The 17166-nt window shown below is 39.0% G+C and overlaps 2 protein-coding genes across 2 annotated transcripts; one reads left to right on the top strand and one right to left on the bottom strand.

The window, feature by feature from the left end:
• Positions 1-172: 172 nt before the first annotated feature.
• LOC143854137 (thioredoxin-like protein YLS8) lies at positions 173-4259 on the bottom strand. The gene is made up of 2 exons (XM_077363943.1): positions 4051-4259; positions 173-802 (listed from the first exon to the last, which is right to left on the bottom strand). The coding sequence occupies exons 1-2, from the start codon at positions 4168-4170 to the stop codon at positions 494-496; spliced, it is 429 nt and encodes a 142-aa protein (XP_077220058.1). The 5' UTR covers positions 4171-4259; the 3' UTR covers positions 173-493.
• Positions 4260-5771: 1512 nt separating this feature from the next.
• Positions 5772-6671, top strand: LOC143854301 (nicotinamidase 2-like). Its single transcript, XM_077364185.1, has one exon. It carries the CDS (start codon positions 5885-5887, stop codon positions 6476-6478), a length of 594 nt encoding a protein of 197 aa, XP_077220300.1. The 5' UTR covers positions 5772-5884; the 3' UTR covers positions 6479-6671.
• The last annotated feature ends 10495 nt before the right edge of the window (positions 6672-17166 follow it).

Here is a 17166-nt window from a genome sequence, read left to right on the forward strand (position 1 = left end):
ACAATCATCCAATTCTAACGACCAATATTGTGTACTTTTCTGTCATTGAATGTGAACTGTTGAACCACAAAGCTGCCACTAAGGTGGGAGTTCAACATCAGCATCCTTTTCGGTTCCACAATCAAAAGCAATAGGGCCAAACCTTGAAATTAAAGGACCTGCATCCTGAGCATAGCACTAAATAACATTGCCATAATAGAAAGAGGAATCCATAATCATTTCCCAATTTAGGTACAAACAACTAAACAAGCAAGTGTCAACAAAATGGTCATTCAGTCTGGTTTGGAACTTGAGAAAGCATGACACAAACTAAAGTCTACACATTTAAACTCCGACCAAGAAAGGAAGACGACCCCATTCAAACAAACTGGAGAGATATTCCTCTGTACTTGCGGACATCCAATGTAGTATAAAATGACGGCATTACGGCCATATAAACCTGAATATTTTTAATAACCCCATGCATAGCCCATAACAGAGTGGTTTTACCAACTCAATAACGGTACTTGGTGGAATAATCTTTGGGTGCAATGACCAATCCGCGGCCTTTCCTTGCTCCCCTGTAGATAGTTTCGATGATGTCGATGAACTCTTGCTTGTCCTTGAGAGCCCAGTTGATCTTATTGTTGTTCCCGGTACCCAGGTCAATCATGATGTGCTTGTTTCGGAAGAAGAACATCACTGTTGAGGGGTCATACAGCTCGTACATGGTATTGAAGTCCGGCACCTCAGTGATATCAACCAGGTAAATTACAGCAAAGTTCTTTATTGTCTCTGCAACTGAAGCTAGAACTTCATCCATCTTTAACCAAAAAAAAAATTGATAAATCAATCCCAAAGCAGTGATGAAAATTTCCATTAGATGGCCTAAATGACAGAAATTCAATCAAAGATGGAATCAAACAGAAATTATCAAAGATCATATTCCTTATCATACCAACATTGCAAATTGAAAGTAATTACTACCACACATTGCTATAACTGAAATAGAGATGCTAAAATTGATGTTTTAACTGTTGTTGGTCAGTGTTAACTTACCAACTTCTCCAATAGCTTAAGCTGTTGGAGAAAGGCGTTATTTATCTTTTATACTTTAACACTCCCCCGCACGTGTGGCTCACTTGGCAAACACGTGGCACATGTGGTCCCACTTTGGGTCGACCATCGCATGTGGATTTTTGCTATCCGGGAGGTTTGAACTCGAGACCTTTGGCTCTGATACCATGTTAACTTACCAACTTCTCCAACAGCTTAAGCTTTTGGAGAAGTTGGTAAGTTAAGCTTTTGGAGAAGTTGGTTAGTTAACATGGTATCAGAGCCAAAGGTCTCGAGTTCAAACCTCCCGGATAGCAAAAATCCACATGCGATGGTCGGCCCAAAGTGGGACCACATGTGCCACGTGTTTGCCAAGTGGGCCACACGTGCGGGGGAGTGTTAAAGTATAAAAGATAAATAACACCTTTCTCCAACAGTCAGGTTTTAGTTACTTTTTTAAAGAGAAGTCAGCTGCACCTCCACGAAACCCTGATTAACATTATCCTTTTCGTTTTGTTTATTTCTTGTAAGTATTGTAATCTATTCCTAAACACCTGAATACTAATTCGTGATAATATTAATCTATTCTTATTTATCTGAGTTCCATTTTTTCTGAAACTTAGACAGGTGTCTGAAAATTGGTATATAAGAGGACACATTTTTTGAAAGATCACATAAGCAGACACATGCATACCTTCATTTGTAAATATTTCAGGTGTCATACACATCAAATCGAAAATCTCTAACTAAAGCACCAATTCTATGAAGCAACGACAGAAGGAATACTTTGAAATTGAAAGGCTCAATCACAGCATTTCCAAAATTGTTGGCCAAGGTCATGATTAATAGCAAAGGCATATGTATCCGGCCCCAACCGTGGAAGCTTTAAAAAAGAGAGTTCAGCTTGTACGTCCCGGTGCCGAATGATGAGGTTAAGAAAGAGAATGGCAAGCATTAGGCATAAAAAGGTAACCAAAATTACAATAAATACATTTGAGGCTCTCTTTCTCACACAGATGCCTTCATTGCTTAAAAGCTCAAGAAAATCAAGGAGCTGTGGGATGGGTATATATAAAACCACATAATGCACAGAAAGTGAAGACACATGCTGAGATGGCAACAGCCAAAATATATAAGCTGGTATTAGTGGTGTGAACAGTGCATGGTTGAGCTGAATGGCCTTCTTATACAATAGAAAGCTCTAATGTAATTCCAGTGTACATAATGAAAAGGTTATATTTCCTGGTATGCAAGGTAGACTTTCAGTCAAGGAGGTGCAAACAATGGGGGAAGCAATTGGCTTCTTACTTCTGATTTTTTTTTTCATTTTGAAAAGACAACTGGAATTACAAACAGGGAGAAGTTCCGTCAAATGTAGGAATTTCCCTCTACAAAGAGAAGATACATTCACACTTTTTCTAAACTATTAACTACAGAATTAAAGCCTCTAATTGTATATAAAGACAAAATCAAATACCATTAAAAATAAAGATAATATCAAATCCGCAGCAAACGTCATAAATCTAGTTGATGAAAAATGCAAGCCTCTAGATGGCAGCTTAATTGTGTTAGAACAGTTTCCCCTCAAACAAAAGCCAGCCCCTTGACAAAAACTCCCGAAATTCATCAGGAGAGCGGTAGTAATTCTGTCCCAATAGTCTAGACTCCATAATAGACTTTCAAAATCTCTCCATGATTATCTTTCAAAATGCTTAAAACCCCATTGGGCTCGGATTAACCAACAAAATGCCTAGAAATTAAGCGTCATGATCCTAGACGGTGGAGGAATCCATCTATCACTTCTACGACTGTACTCAGTTGATTTCTATCAACAGTTTTCCAACTCCTATGAATATATTAAGCAGAGACCTCCAAAACGGTGTGCAAACATCAATGCTATCACTTTCCTCAGATAGTAGTGACTGAAATATCTCTACTTAGACACCCTCTTATTCCTTCCATACCAAATCTTTCAAAAGACCACAAGGGAAGTCATATTCCAAAAAGAACTTTTCCAACTCCTATGAAGATCATCTTCAACAAAAAAATGCCCAGAATTCTTCGCGTCAAAGTGAGCAATTATTCGTTAAACCTAACACTTGATTTAAGATAAAAGTAATTAAAACCCCTCTCTCTCTCTCTCTCTCTCTCTCTCTCTCTCTCTCTCTCTCTCTCTCTCTCTCTCATGGTGAATTAAAATATCTCTTTAAACACCCTCTTATTCCTTTCATATCAGATCTCTCACAAGACTGCAAAAAAAGACACAGTCCAAAAACAACTACATTTCTCTCCTAGATGGATTACTGTCCACACTTGAAAAGATCAAGGATAGAATTATAGGACTCCCTTAGAAGTTGGAACAACCCACATCCCTTGCATGTCTCACCCCTTACAATGACAAATATGTGGTTAAATGATTCTTCTTACAGAAGCACCTATCTAACCAATCTAAATCTATTGTTCTTCAAATTGATAATAGTCTTGTAAAGTAAAACGAATGAACCACAACAAAGAACTTCAGAAAACCTCATTCTCTTTAATCCCCAACCCCCCAAACCTTAAAAATTAGAATGTCATCTGCAAATTGAAGATAAGTGATAGAAGCCAACTCATCTAACGAAAACCCTCTAATTTAGCCCTCATGTACAGATTACTCAAAGCTTCATCAAAAAAAAAGCAAAGAGGGAAAAAGAAGAGCATAGAGTGAAATGGGATCAATTACGAATTTCAATCTCTAGTAATCGACAGATTTAGATGCTTAGACTTGTAAAATTTAGTTAAAAAGAAGTCCTAATAAATAAAATAAGTATCTATCTGGTTAAAATTTACCATATAATAAAGGGGGACCATTTTTAGAGATAGAAAGGGTTTTAAATAGTTCGCATATCGGATCAAAGAAACCCCGTTTGAGAATCTCTAAGCTAGGCTTCATGAGAACAGACAAGTGAATAAACAGAAGAAAACCGATGGAAAAAAGAAGTTCAGAGATGTTGGGAAGAAAGAGAGAAAAAAAACCTGCATGCAGGTCTCATCCCAATCGTGGCCGAATCGGATAACAACAAGTCGTTCTTCCTCGGCAAGAATCCCTTGATCCACGGCCCATCCCGAGTGCAGATGTGGAAGAAGATACGACATCTCTCTCCAGGAGAACAAGGTAAGAAGCTTGGAAAAGAAAGAAGGGAAAATGAACTCTGAGATAGATTTGGGACTTCTTAGAATAAATTAAGGGCAGTGAGAAATCGACCCCCAAATATCTTAAATCGACCCCCTTTGTCTAGGGATACAACTCGGGTCAGGTTGGATCGGGTTGAGGCCAACCGTGATCCAACACGAGATAGCATTCGGGTTGATGATGGTCAGCCCAACACAACCCGGCTCTAAAGTTCTAAAAACTAACCCAACGCATCTAACCAAAATCAGGTCAGGATGAGTCGGGGTGGCTCGGGTTCACCTTGGGCCAAATAGGAAAATACAATAACCCATAGAAAATCAAGATAAAATTAGAGGACGGAAGTTGGGCTAGGTTGCCAAGGCCTCAACCCTAACCTAACTCGAAATTAAATTGGGTTGGATTTTCCCAACCAAAAAAATCCAAAATTGGGTTGAGCCCAGCTCAAGTTGCACCCCTACTTTCCTGGGCATCTACTTTCTTATATAAGATAGGAGAGATTTTATCTGGTGTGTAGCCACTATTTTTCAAAAAGTAATGTGCGGTGCGTTATCAAAACCATTCATTGGTTGGCCCCCAACTTGAATAGGTTGTACGCAAAAATCATTTGTATAGGATGATCCTAACCCTTCAATCTATAGTCGTTTGCATACTATGCAGTCTTAGATTGAAAGGATAGGATCATCCTATGGAAATGATACTTGGGTCACATCCTATTTACGTTGTGGCCTAGTAAATGGACGGTTTGAATCAACCTATGGAGTGGGTCATATATAATATTTGAAAAATATTGGACTATATGACCCACTCCATAAGTTGATTCAAACAGTCCATTTATTGGGCCACAACGTAAATAGATTATGACCCAAGAATCACTACCATAGGATGATCGTAACCTTTCAGGACTACACATTATGGAAACTTCTATAGATAGTAGGGTTAGGATAAACCCATGCAAATGATTTTTTAGTCATAACCTATTTACATTGTGGCCCAAACTAGGGGTGCAACTCGGGTCGGGTTGAGGCCAACCCTAACCCAACTCGAGATAGCATTCCCTCAACCCTAATCCGAGCCTCAGGTCGAGGATGCTCAACCCTAACCCAACCCGCCACCAAATCGGGTCGGTTGGGTTTGGGTTGAGTCGGGTTGGGATCGGGTTTACCTACAGCTAAATAGAAAAATACAAGAAAGAAAGAAAAACATAAGCCATGACAAAATTAGAAGACGGAGATCGGATTCGGGTCGGGTCGCCAAGGCCTCAACCCTAACCCAACCCGAATTTAAATCGAGTTGGCCTTTCCCAACCCAACCCGAGCCAAAATCGGGTTGAACCCGTCGGGTTCGGGTTGAGCCCGACCCAAGTTGCACCCCTAGCCTAAACCGTCCATTTCTGGAGTCACACACAGACCGAATAAACTCTCGCATCTAGGACACAAAAGCATCTCAAATGTCGCATTTGTTCCTCAAAGTGACAAAGCAGTAAAAATTACCACGATTACGCCCGTTAGACTGAGAACTACCTCCAAAGACGAGGGTACACTCGTAATATTCTTTTCATTTCCACCGCTCTCTAGAAAGCCCCATTTACAAAGAGAAGAAACCCCCAACAGAACAACAGAAACCAAAGCCCAAAACCCTCCTATACAGTTTTTCTCTCATCTCTTTTCAGGCTCGTCAATGGCAGATTCCTCTTACGAGAAATTTGACATCAGGAAAAAAAACCCAAATCCCAAAACATCAGCTCTCTTAGTAATCGATATGCAAAACTACTTCTCATCCATCGCAAAACCAATCCTCCCCACCATAAAAACCACAATCAATCTCTGCCGAAACTCCCAAATCCCCGTAATTTTCACACGCCACAACCACAAATCCCCATCAGATTATGGCATGCTCGGAGAGTGGTGGAATAACGATCTGATCCTCGACGGAACGGTCGGATCGGAGCTCTTGCTGGAGATTGGCCGTAGGTCCGGCGAAAAAGTTGTGGAGAAAAGTACTTATAGCGCGTTTTGGGGGACGGATTTGGAGGATTTTTTGAAGGGGAATGGGATTAGTGAGGTGATAATTACTGGGGTTATGACTAATCTGTGTTGTGAGACGACGGCGAGGGACGCGTTTATTAGGGGTTTTAGGGTTTTTTTCTCGACGGATTCGACGGCGACATCGACGGAGGAATTGCACGAGGCGACTTTGAAGAATTTGGCTTATGGGTTTGCTTATTTGGTTGATTGCAAAAGGCTTGAAGAGGGTTTGGGGAAGATGGAGTAAGGTTTCAGGTTTGTTTGCTGTTTATAGGTGTTTTTTGCCCCCTTTTTTCCTACTTGGGACAGCCCACTCAAGTGTATGGGATTTATGACTACTCTTTTCCCATAGACCTGAGATGTTTAGATGTAAGTAATGGAGTTTTATTAGTTCTTCTGGGTGTGGTATTTGGGTCTAGTAATTTGTGGATTTTTATGCATGATTATATAGCTCTAATAATTAACAGGGGAATGCTAAATTGAATGAAGCCGTTGCAAAAATGAGATGATAGGCCTTCTACATTGGCTGCACGTCACTGTAAAATGTAAACTAAAGTGAGCCAATGGGGGAGGTCTTTAATCTCATTTTTGCATCTAATTTTTGCAAAGGCTCCCCCTTCATTAAGGTATTATAGCTTAGAGGAATGATAAACTAAGGGCACCCTTGCGAAAAACCATCTACAAGGGCGCCCCCATTGGTCTTTTTAACAAATTGCATTTATTGTTCCTTTTAATTCTATATTTGTGTAGAAAATTTGAGAAATATCATCTCAACAAGGATCAATCGTGAGGATCAACTACGATGTGCAACATAACACCAAAGGAACGATGCAAAGAACATAATCACAAAAGAAACACAAGATAGCGTCCATGGGAGATTTTCCACTATTTCGTTCAAGGGTTACAAACTCTCTTCTTCTTGGCGGCCAAGAAAACACAAAGAAAAATATAATCCCGTAACCCTAAGATGTGGCTTCTATATCAACGCCACTACATGGAGAAATTTAGAAACTCTCTTCTTCTCGGCTCTACCTACGTCCATTGGGAAGATTTTTCACTAGCTCTACGCCTGTGTGCGTGGCCAATGGAGGAGGTTCTTTAGCTGGTTTTTGCAAGGGCGTCCTTCAGTAACCTTTAGTTGGTTTTTATTTCTTGTCTTTCTAACAAGAAAAATATCCGGGAAACTTGCGTGTTGTAGAGTCCATGGCCGACATTATGTACCTATTGTATGGAGAAATAGACAAATCCAATTCCTAGTATGTTCCATGGAAATAAAGTACATAGAGCCCCCACGTTCAACTAATCATGTACCGGCATTTTAAGTTCAAAATATCCAAACGAAATGTAGAGAAATCCTTGTGACTTTAGAAATTTAGGAAGAAAACAAAACCACTCCCAAAATTAGGATTTTATCATATCAAATTCGGACGTAGAGGCAACAATGAAGAATTAGGGTTTTTAGTGAAGAATTAGGGTTTTAAGTATAGGTTTTCCTCACAAAGGAGACAAAATCAGGATTCTAAGCTAGGGGTTTCTCACAGAAATGAGAGAGAGAGAGAGAGAGAAGATGGTTGTCCGATGTAGGTCATTCGTGTGGAAATCTAGGGTCATGCAAGAGTAAAGGGTATGTTTGGATCTAGGGATTCTTTTTTCTTTGAAAAAACTTTTCTTTTCAAATGGGAAATTGAATGTTTGGTAAACCACTTTTGTTGCGGATCCAACTCATGTAGGCCCCACACCCACATACATCCAAATCCTATTTTAATAGGAAACCAAGCAATCCTATGTGATATGGGAAACCGAGATGATAGTGGGTGTGTGGGTGAAGTTGAAAAGGGAAACAATAAAGAGAGAGAGAGAGAGAGAGAGAGAGAGAGAGAGAGAGAGAGAGAGAGGGAGCGAGAGAGCTAGGGTTTTTCTTTGTGGGTTCTTCTTGAGGGTTTTGCTTGGAGTCAAAACCTAGGGCCTATTTTAGGGTGTTCTTCTTGGAGATTTTTATCGCGCCGTTAGACCCTTTCGTTGCACGGAGACTTCGTGAGGATTTGAGTTTCTTCGACTTAAAGATCGAAGTGGGTAATTTTTTGTGAGAAAGTGGGTTTTGTTATTCGCAACGACGTAACCTTTTATCTCTCTTATTTCTTGTATGGTCTCAAGTTTTGGGTGAAAAACTTGAGAAAGAGACGTTGTATTACTTATTTGATTAGTGAATATTTCGTCGGATTCGTCCCGTGGTTTTTCCCTCTTCGTTGGAGAGTTTTCCACATAAATCTTTGTGTCCTTTTGTGTGATTGCTCTCTTGATTATTTGGTTCTTTATATCCGTATATTTATTTGCTTCGTAATTAAAGTGGGTTTTCTTCAGCGAAAAATCCAACCCCCCAACAATCTCCCCCTCCATGTGGAAGCACCGTGGACAATCTCGTCCCTCCACATGGAGGCAACGTGGGAACTACGAGATCTTCCCCGAGGAATTTTTCCATCCTCGGACCTCGAGATTCTTCCCCGAAGGATTTTTCCATCCTTGAAGGCACATCGGGGTTACTACGAACTAGCTCTGATTCCACTTGTTGGACCCGGGTAGAACTCGCCCTCAAAAGCTAGCTGTTAGAGGGGAGGGGCAGAGGGGAGGGTGCCCGAATCCTTTTACGCCCATCAACATCCACTCACTTATCCGATGTGGGATTAATTGCTTCACTTTAATGTAGATTTTGATGTGGGATTAATTGCTTCACTTTAATGTAGATTTTGAAATTCTCGGACACCACCTTCTACCGAAGGTGGAGGAAGTAAAATATTTTAGAAACTATGGTTTTAGAAACAATTGATGTTTCCTAATCTAATTAAAGCAAACTATATTAAATATGACATTATGATAATTTTAGGATTTTCACTAATTTAGGATGATGACAATAAAAAGCTAGCTAGTGTATGTGTATACAACAATTTGCAAGATCGATAGGAAAGAGATTAGCCAAGATTTAGGGAGAGAAAATCCAATCACCTTAAGTTGCCTAATCTAAACCAATTACTAAATCTACTTCAATCAATCCAACAATCATATCTTAGAGGTTTGATCATATATTCTAACATGTCCCTCGTTGAAAAATATGCATATGTTTTATTACAATAAAATATCCACATTGTTTAAGGATGATGATGAATGCCTGCTGATGGTGATAAATGATGTCTCATGCCGAATGTAAACTATGATGGCTGATGTTGTAGATGTGTCGCTTGAAAGAGGAGTCGTAATGGATTTGATGGACATCAAGCCTCAATGGATGAGTTCTTCATGGGTTGGCTTTAGAATACCGAGCCTCATAGAAATAGGTATTATAGACTAATGCCATAATTGGCGAGAATGAGCATCGATGGGCAAGTCGTCATTAGTCAGACTTTTGGTACTAATATTCTTTGGAATTAGAAATCATAGGTCGACTTTTAGTACCGATCCTCATAGAATTCGAAACTACTCTCTCTCACACAAGCATTCACCTTATGAAAATGAGGTGCCTCAGACAAATAGAGCAACTATTTCAGGCACGCACGTATACTGAAATAGACTAAATAATAGATTTCACAAAGTAAGTGGGAAAAAAAGAAAAGAAATTGACTCTGAAAAATAAGAATGAAGGGTGAGAGACGACAACCAGTGACTAATTATCATAAACGACAATTATCAACGTAGTTGGAACACACTAGCTATTTAGACACCGGCAAGAAAATTTTCTGATGAAAGATGGTAGAAACATAAAATACGGGGGTGCATTATTTTGCATAAGACGAGGGGGACGAAGAGAGGATTGCATGTATGAAAAAGAGGAACTGTCACCTACCCAAACAATCAGACGACAGTTTTCTTTATAGCGGCTGAGAGATTTTTTGGTGACATGCAGGTTGCGAAACGCCTTCCTCATCTTGCAAAACATCTAAGTGAGAAGATTTGACTGACTTGAGACGTGTGTCCTTGAACCATGCACATTGGTTGTTCGACGGAATGCCAGCCAGACAATATCTCATGTAATGTAGCGATTTCAATGACGATGCTAACTACTTGTTGAGTGTAGATGAAGTTTGTCAAGGGACATTGGAGGTAAGGACATAAGAGGTAATGAGAGTTTCTAGGTAGCTGATTTAGGTATTTGTGTTAGGTTTGAGAGGGCAAGGAGAGAGAGAATGGATTTGAGTTGCAGGTGTGGTGGGATGGGCCGGGCGGACGACTAGATTAGTCTTCAGCCGGAGGGGGGAGTTTCTAGGGTTGTGGTCAACACAGGTAGGCATTTTAGGATTTTCACTAATTTAGGATGATTACAATTAGGGTTGGCAGGTCGGGTTTAGGTTTCTTTGAGAAAACCCTAGATTCATAAACCCAACCCAACCTAATATAGTTTCTCGGGTTGGTTCGGGTCGGGTTTTTATTACTTAGCGTAAGGTAATGAATAATTTCGAAGATTGTAGAAGATCACAAATTTTCATGCCAAAATCCTCTAAATATATATCATCAAGTGCATAAATTTAAGAAGGAAACTATTTTTTCACATCACAAACATGATCTGCCCAATGACAACAATTATATTAATATATTAGAAAATAATTTGGTAAGTTATTCAAGAGATATTTAAGAAAGTCATAGTACACCTATAAGAAATGGGTCGGGTTTCGGGTTTTTTCTTTTCTTTAAACCCGGCCCTACCCTAGATTGGGTTGGTTTTTTCAACCTAAAACCCTACCCAACCCAAGACTCATGATTTCTAAACCTGTCCCGAGTTCATTTCAGACCGGGTCGATGCGAATAAGGTTTTACCTGACCCAAGTTACAACCCTAATTACAATCAAACCCTAGCCGGTGCTTATATAGAGCACTTAAGGGGGATAAACAAGGCAAGAAACTAGCCAAGATTTGTCGAGAGATAATCCTAATCAACGAAGTTGCCTAATCTACTCCCGCTACTCAATCAATCAAACAATCACATTTTAGAAAATCTAATCAGATATTCTAAGTTCTAACACGTTTCCTCAACCTTACCATTAGACAAAAACAAAAGATGAGATGGATAAGAGATACTCATATGCAGAGGAAAAATCAGCTCAAAAGTTTCAAGGTCCGAGACATGTGTGGTCAAAAGCAAAAAAAATAAAAAATCAATTACACTAAATTTTTAAAATTACATAAACATCTTAACAAATAAAAAAGGGAAGTGATAAATCCGCCCCTTTTGATTACTAACACCCCACCCGGCAGCAGTGTATCAATGACTGCAGAGGGGCTGATGTACTTCATGTCAGAAGGTTTTCAGTGGAGCTAATTGCCATGTACACTGCTGCTGGGTGTCCCAAATGATGAAAAGGGGCGCATTTATCATTCACCATAAAAAACCTGATATAAATTTTTATTTTTTTGAAAAAAAAAACACTACATAATTGATATTATTGTGGAGGAGAACTGCAGATTGAAGAACCGTCAAAATGTACATAGGAATTTAAGCTTGTAAATTGAGCTTATAAACTTTCAGGTGGCAAATCCAACTACTAAATCCACCTCAATCAATGGAACAATCATATTTTAGATTGACTTTTACATTGTTTAAAACTACACAATTGATATTATTGTAGAGGGAAACTGGAGGTAGAAGAACAGTCAAAATGTACAAATGAATTTCAGCTTATAAATTTAGAGGCGGCAACTCACAGTCATAAAAAATAACAAATCCAATTCCAGGTAGGTTGCATGGAAATGCAGTACATAAAACCCTACATTCAACTAACCATGCATCAACATTTAAGTCAATGAACCGATATGAAATGTAGAGATATCCTTGCACCTTTAGAAGTGAGGCAAGAAAACAAAACCACGACCCACAGTCAGGTTTTTTATCGCAAGGGAAGCAAAATCAGGTTTCTAAGCTAGGGGTTCTTGGAAACGTATCTCCATAAGGATGACCCACATTGATTTGGCTTAGTTAATTAGGAAAGTTTAAATGGTTTCTAATCATGGGTTTTGGGCCAACTAAAGATAGAGTTTTGTGCAATTTAGGAAACTAACCCCATTCCTTAAAGCTTTAACTAAAAGAGTTGGTTAATGTGAGATCAAGTAGTTAAGGTTTTAGGGTTTTCTCCCAGGGTGGTCCATGATCTACTAATAATAAGGCTGTGATAGATCCAAAGACTACATCATATCTGAGTTCTCCATGTTCATCGGGGACCATTTTCAATGATCGGATCCATGGTTTTAAATTTCGACCGAAATCCGACCCAAGCCAAAATTTTCAGAAATTTCATTTTTCGCCATTTACGAAATTTCGGTAATTTCAGTCCGAAATTTCATTTAAATGCCATTATTTTATTTTATTTTAAAAGTGCTCGAACTTTCAAAATTTCAGTCCGGAATTTCGAACGAAATTACCAAATTTTGGTTTTCGGAGGGGTCTGAAACGGTTACCGAAACCGAAATTTTAAACCATGATCGGATCACACGCATTGTCAGCTTCTTCAATCTGATTATCATGGGTAGATGTAACAATCGATTTTCGCTTAAGTTCAATTAATATTCTAACAAAGATTTCTCACAAAAATAGAAATTAGGCCTCAATGTGCAGTGGTAATTGGCGGTAGTCACGGTGGATGCTTACGAACGCAAGGGAAAAAATTGGCCAGTCAAAGGAGTAATCCGTAAATTGCAAGATTTAATGGAGAAATGGCATAAAGCATCCTTAAATTATAGTATTTTACCACAATCCCCTGTCCCTAATTTTTAATATTTTACCACAATCTCCCCTTCAAGGACTCTGGCTTTTGGGTTCATTTAAAAAATTACTTGGTTTGAGAATAAAATTATATAGTTGGACATGTAAAGTCATTGAAAGCCGAAAACAAGAAGATCGTATTTTTTATTAAATAAACATAATAAAGAAAGGGAAATGATATATTTGTACCCTTTTCTTTCATATAGGCTGCCCCCTTCCAGAGTAAAAGAGTTGTCTTAAATACACTAGATGGGGTTGGTCCCAGGAAGAAATGGGCCAATATAATGAACATATTTGTAAAATGAAAGCAGATTACTAGTGTGGAGCACGCAATGGAAAACGTGACCCATATTTTTATACCCACTTCAGTATTTTAAAACTAAAGATTGAAACGAGTTTTAGAAAATTAATTCAAGCCCTTGCATCCATTTAATAATTATTATGGAAAAAAATAGTCAAATATGAGTAAAAAACGATGCACACATTGTGTGCAACCTATGTGCCACGTCCACAAAACGTGCAATCCATGAATAACATTTAAACTCAACTCAACTAAGCTTTTTTCCCAAACTAGTTGGGGTCGGCTAAATGAATCCTTTAGAAAAAAATTCATGAAGAAAGTGAAAGGAATCTACCAAACTCTAATCCTAGCTCTAGTTGGGTCCGTCTACGTGGATCATTTTCTTCCATTCAATCATATCCAAGGTCATGTTCTCTGTTATGTTCATAGCTATCAAGTCATTCCTCACTGTTTCTAGCCAAGTTGTTTTCAGTCTGCCCCTACCTCTTTTTACTCCATCAACTTGGCACGAGTTGCCTCTTCTCACTTGAGCATCCAAAGGCCTACGTTGGATATCTCCAAACCATCTTAAGCGGTGCTCTCTCATCTTCTCCTCACTTAGTGCCACACTGTCACCCCCACCTTTCTACGAATGTCTTCATTTTTAATTATATCTAACCTTGTGTGGCCACACATCCATTTAAGCATTCGCATCTTATGCACATGTTGCTTCTTGGTGGCCCAACATTCTGAGTCGTACGGCATGGTTGGCCTCACAACTGTCTTATAGAACTTTTCCTTTAACTTGGTAAGGATTTTGAGGTCGCACAGAACTCCTGAAGCAAGCTTCCACTTCAACCAACCTGCTCTTATTTTATGATTAACATCCTCTTCAATCTCTCCTTCCTTATGTAGAATTGAACCAAGATAGCAAAATATATCCCTCTTAGGTACCTCCTGTCCAATCATATTTACTACATCCTCGTCCCGCCTCCTTACATTACTAAAGTTGCACTCCATATACTTTGTCTTAGTCCTACTCAGTCTAAAACCTTTGGATTCCAAAGTAGTTCTCCATAACTCTAATTTAACATTTACTCCTGCTTTGGCTTCTTCAATTAATACTATGCCATCTGCAAATAACATGTACCACGGCACCTCATCCTGGATACCCTCTGTAAGCTCATCCATAACTAGCGTAAAAACATAAGGGCATAGAGTTGATCCTTGGTGTAGTCCTATTATAATTGGAAACTCACTAGACGTGCTATCAGTGGTTCTGACACTAGTTACTGCTCCATCGTACATATCCTTAATCACATCAACATATTTACTACATCCGTGGTTCTGACACTAGTTACTCTTGGACTCACAATCGTTTCTCAAAATTAATGAAGAAATTAATCCTCTAGGAAATAAATGTTTTAGATCATTCAGCATTTGGTCCCCACATCTACTTTTACCGGCTCATTTTTTAGGGTTTTTTGTAGACCAAAAAGTTTACTATATAGAGACTTATGGCATTTGCTAGGGAATTTTGAGGAAAGGCATTTTGTGGCTAACTTTTGTGGGAGAGAACAGCCACAAAGGCTCACTTGTCAGCAGAATTTGTCTTATTCATTTAATTCATCTGACGTGGCTGTTCTCTCATGCAAAAGTCAGCCGTCAAATGCCCTTTCGCCAAATTCCCTTGCAAATCCCAGTTTACAAATTAGAAATTTTCTATATAGAAATCTCAGTTAAAAAAGTTAGTGTGGTTGGTTTAGATTTAAATATGTGATCATAGATGAAAAAAATCTCCTTCTATGACACATGAATCTTAATCCAACCAATCCATCGGGCCCACTTTGAATGGACCACAACACACAAATTGCATCAATCATGGAAACCCTAACAATCAAATTTTTTTTGGCCTGCAGACACACATTTCACGTTCCTTTAGCTAGAGTTCACTAAGCAGATGTTTTGGACCGTCAGATCAATTTGATTTCTGTGCCACTGCTCATCCACAACAAAGCACACATGATGAACAGCCGAGATCAACTCATATTTTTCCAGTAGAATTGTCATCTTTGAAATGGACAATGATATCTGCACTCCCACATAGCTACAAATATCATTTTCCTTTTACAATATATATAATGTGGCCCCCACTGTATTTTAAGCTAGTGTGTAGATAACTTATCTACACATGTGTGTAGGAACCGTTTTCTCATACATATGAGAAAACGGTTCCTACACATATGTGTAGAGAGTTCTCTACACACTAGCTTAAAATACAGTGGGGGCCCACATTGTTTGGGTGATCCAAGCCATCCATTTTAAAGACCCTCACATAGATAGGGTGTCTACAAAAAATCAGATCCATAGGATCATCCCAACCCTACGATTTGTGGAGGTAAAATGGATGTCTTTAAACCTTCACAAATTAGTCCAATTTTTGCCTCCACAGTTCGAATGGTTAGGATGATCCTCTGGATCTAATTTTTTGTGGACATCCTATCTATGTGAGGGCCTTAAAAATGAATGGTTTTGATCACCCAAATAATGTGGCCCCCACTGTATTTTAAGCTAGTGTGTAGATAACTTATCTACACATGTGTGTAGGAACCGTTTTCTCATACATATGAGAAAACGGTTCCTACACATATGTGTAGAGAGTTCTCTACACACTAGCTTAAAATACAGTGGGGGCCCACATTGTTTGGGTGATCCAAGCCATCCATTTTAAAGACCCTCACATAGATAGGGTGTCTACAAAAAATCAGATCCATAGGATCATCCCAACCCTACGATTTGTGGAGGTAAAATGGATGTCTTTAAACCTTCACAAATTAGTCCAATTTTTGCCTCCACAGTTCGAATGGTTAGGATGATCCTCTGGATCTAATTTTTTGTGGACATCCTATCTATGTGAGGGCCTTAAAAATGAATGGTTTGGATCACCCAAATAATGTGGCCCCCACTGTATTTTAAGCTAGTGTGTAGATAACTTATCTACACATGTGTGTAGGAACCGTTTTCTCATACATATGAGAAAACGGTTCCTACACATATGTGTAGAGAGTTCTCTACACACTAGCTTAAAATACAGTGGGGGCCCACATTGTTTGGGTGATCCAAGCCATCCATTTTAAAGACCCTCACATAGATAGGGTGTCTACAAAAAATCAGATCCATAGGATCATCCCAACCCTACGATTTGTGGAGGTAAAATGGATGTCTTTAAACCTTCACAAATTAGTCCAATTTTTGCCTCCACAGTTCGAATGGTTAGGATGATCCTCTGGATCTAATTTTTTGTGGACATCCTATCTATGTGAGGGCCTTAAAAATGAATGGTTTGGATCACCCAAATAATGTGGCCCCCACTGTATTTTAAGCTAGTGTGTAGATAACTTATCTACACATGTGTGTAGGAACCGTTTTCTCATACATATGAGAAAACGGTTCCTACACATATGTGTAGAGAACTGTTCTCTACACACTAGCTTAAAATACAGTGGGGGCCCACATTGTTTGGGTGATCCAAGCCATCCATTTTAAAGACCCTCACATAGATAGGGTGTCTACAAAAAATCAGATCCATAGGATCATCCCAACCCTACGATTTGTGGAGGTAAAATGGATGTCTTTAAACCTTCACAAATTAGTCCAATTTTTGCCTCCACAGTTCGAATGGTTAGGATGATCCTCTGGATCTAATTTTTTGTGGACATCCTATCTATGTGAGGGCCTTAAAAATGAATGGTTTGGATCACCCAAATAATGTGGCCCCCACTGTATTTTAAGCTAGTGTGTAGATAACTTATCTACACATGTGTGTAGGAACCGTTTTCTCATACATATGAGAAAACGGTTCCTACACACATGTGTAGAGAGTTCTCTACACACTAGCTTAAAATACAGTGGG

Source organism: Tasmannia lanceolata, unplaced genomic scaffold, assembly GCF_043159265.1.
Source record: "Tasmannia lanceolata isolate RefF3 unplaced genomic scaffold, GAP_Taslan_0.1 ptg000020l, whole genome shotgun sequence".
Classification (NCBI taxonomy): domain Eukaryota; kingdom Viridiplantae; phylum Streptophyta; class Magnoliopsida; order Canellales; family Winteraceae; genus Tasmannia; species Tasmannia lanceolata.

Excerpts from the sequence above, each read along its gene's own strand:
- LOC143854137 (XM_077363943.1), bottom strand. The coding sequence starts at position 4,170 with ATGTCGTATCTTCTTCCACATCTGCACTCGGGATGGGCCGTGGATCAA. Across the intron at positions 803-4,050 it reads GGGATGAGACCTGCATGCAG|ATGGATGAAGTTCTAGCTTC; the intron begins GTTTTTTTTCTC and ends TTTTGGTTAAAG.
- LOC143854301 (XM_077364185.1), top strand. The coding sequence starts at position 5,885 with ATGGCAGATTCCTCTTACGAGAAATTTGACATCAGGAAAAAAAACCCA.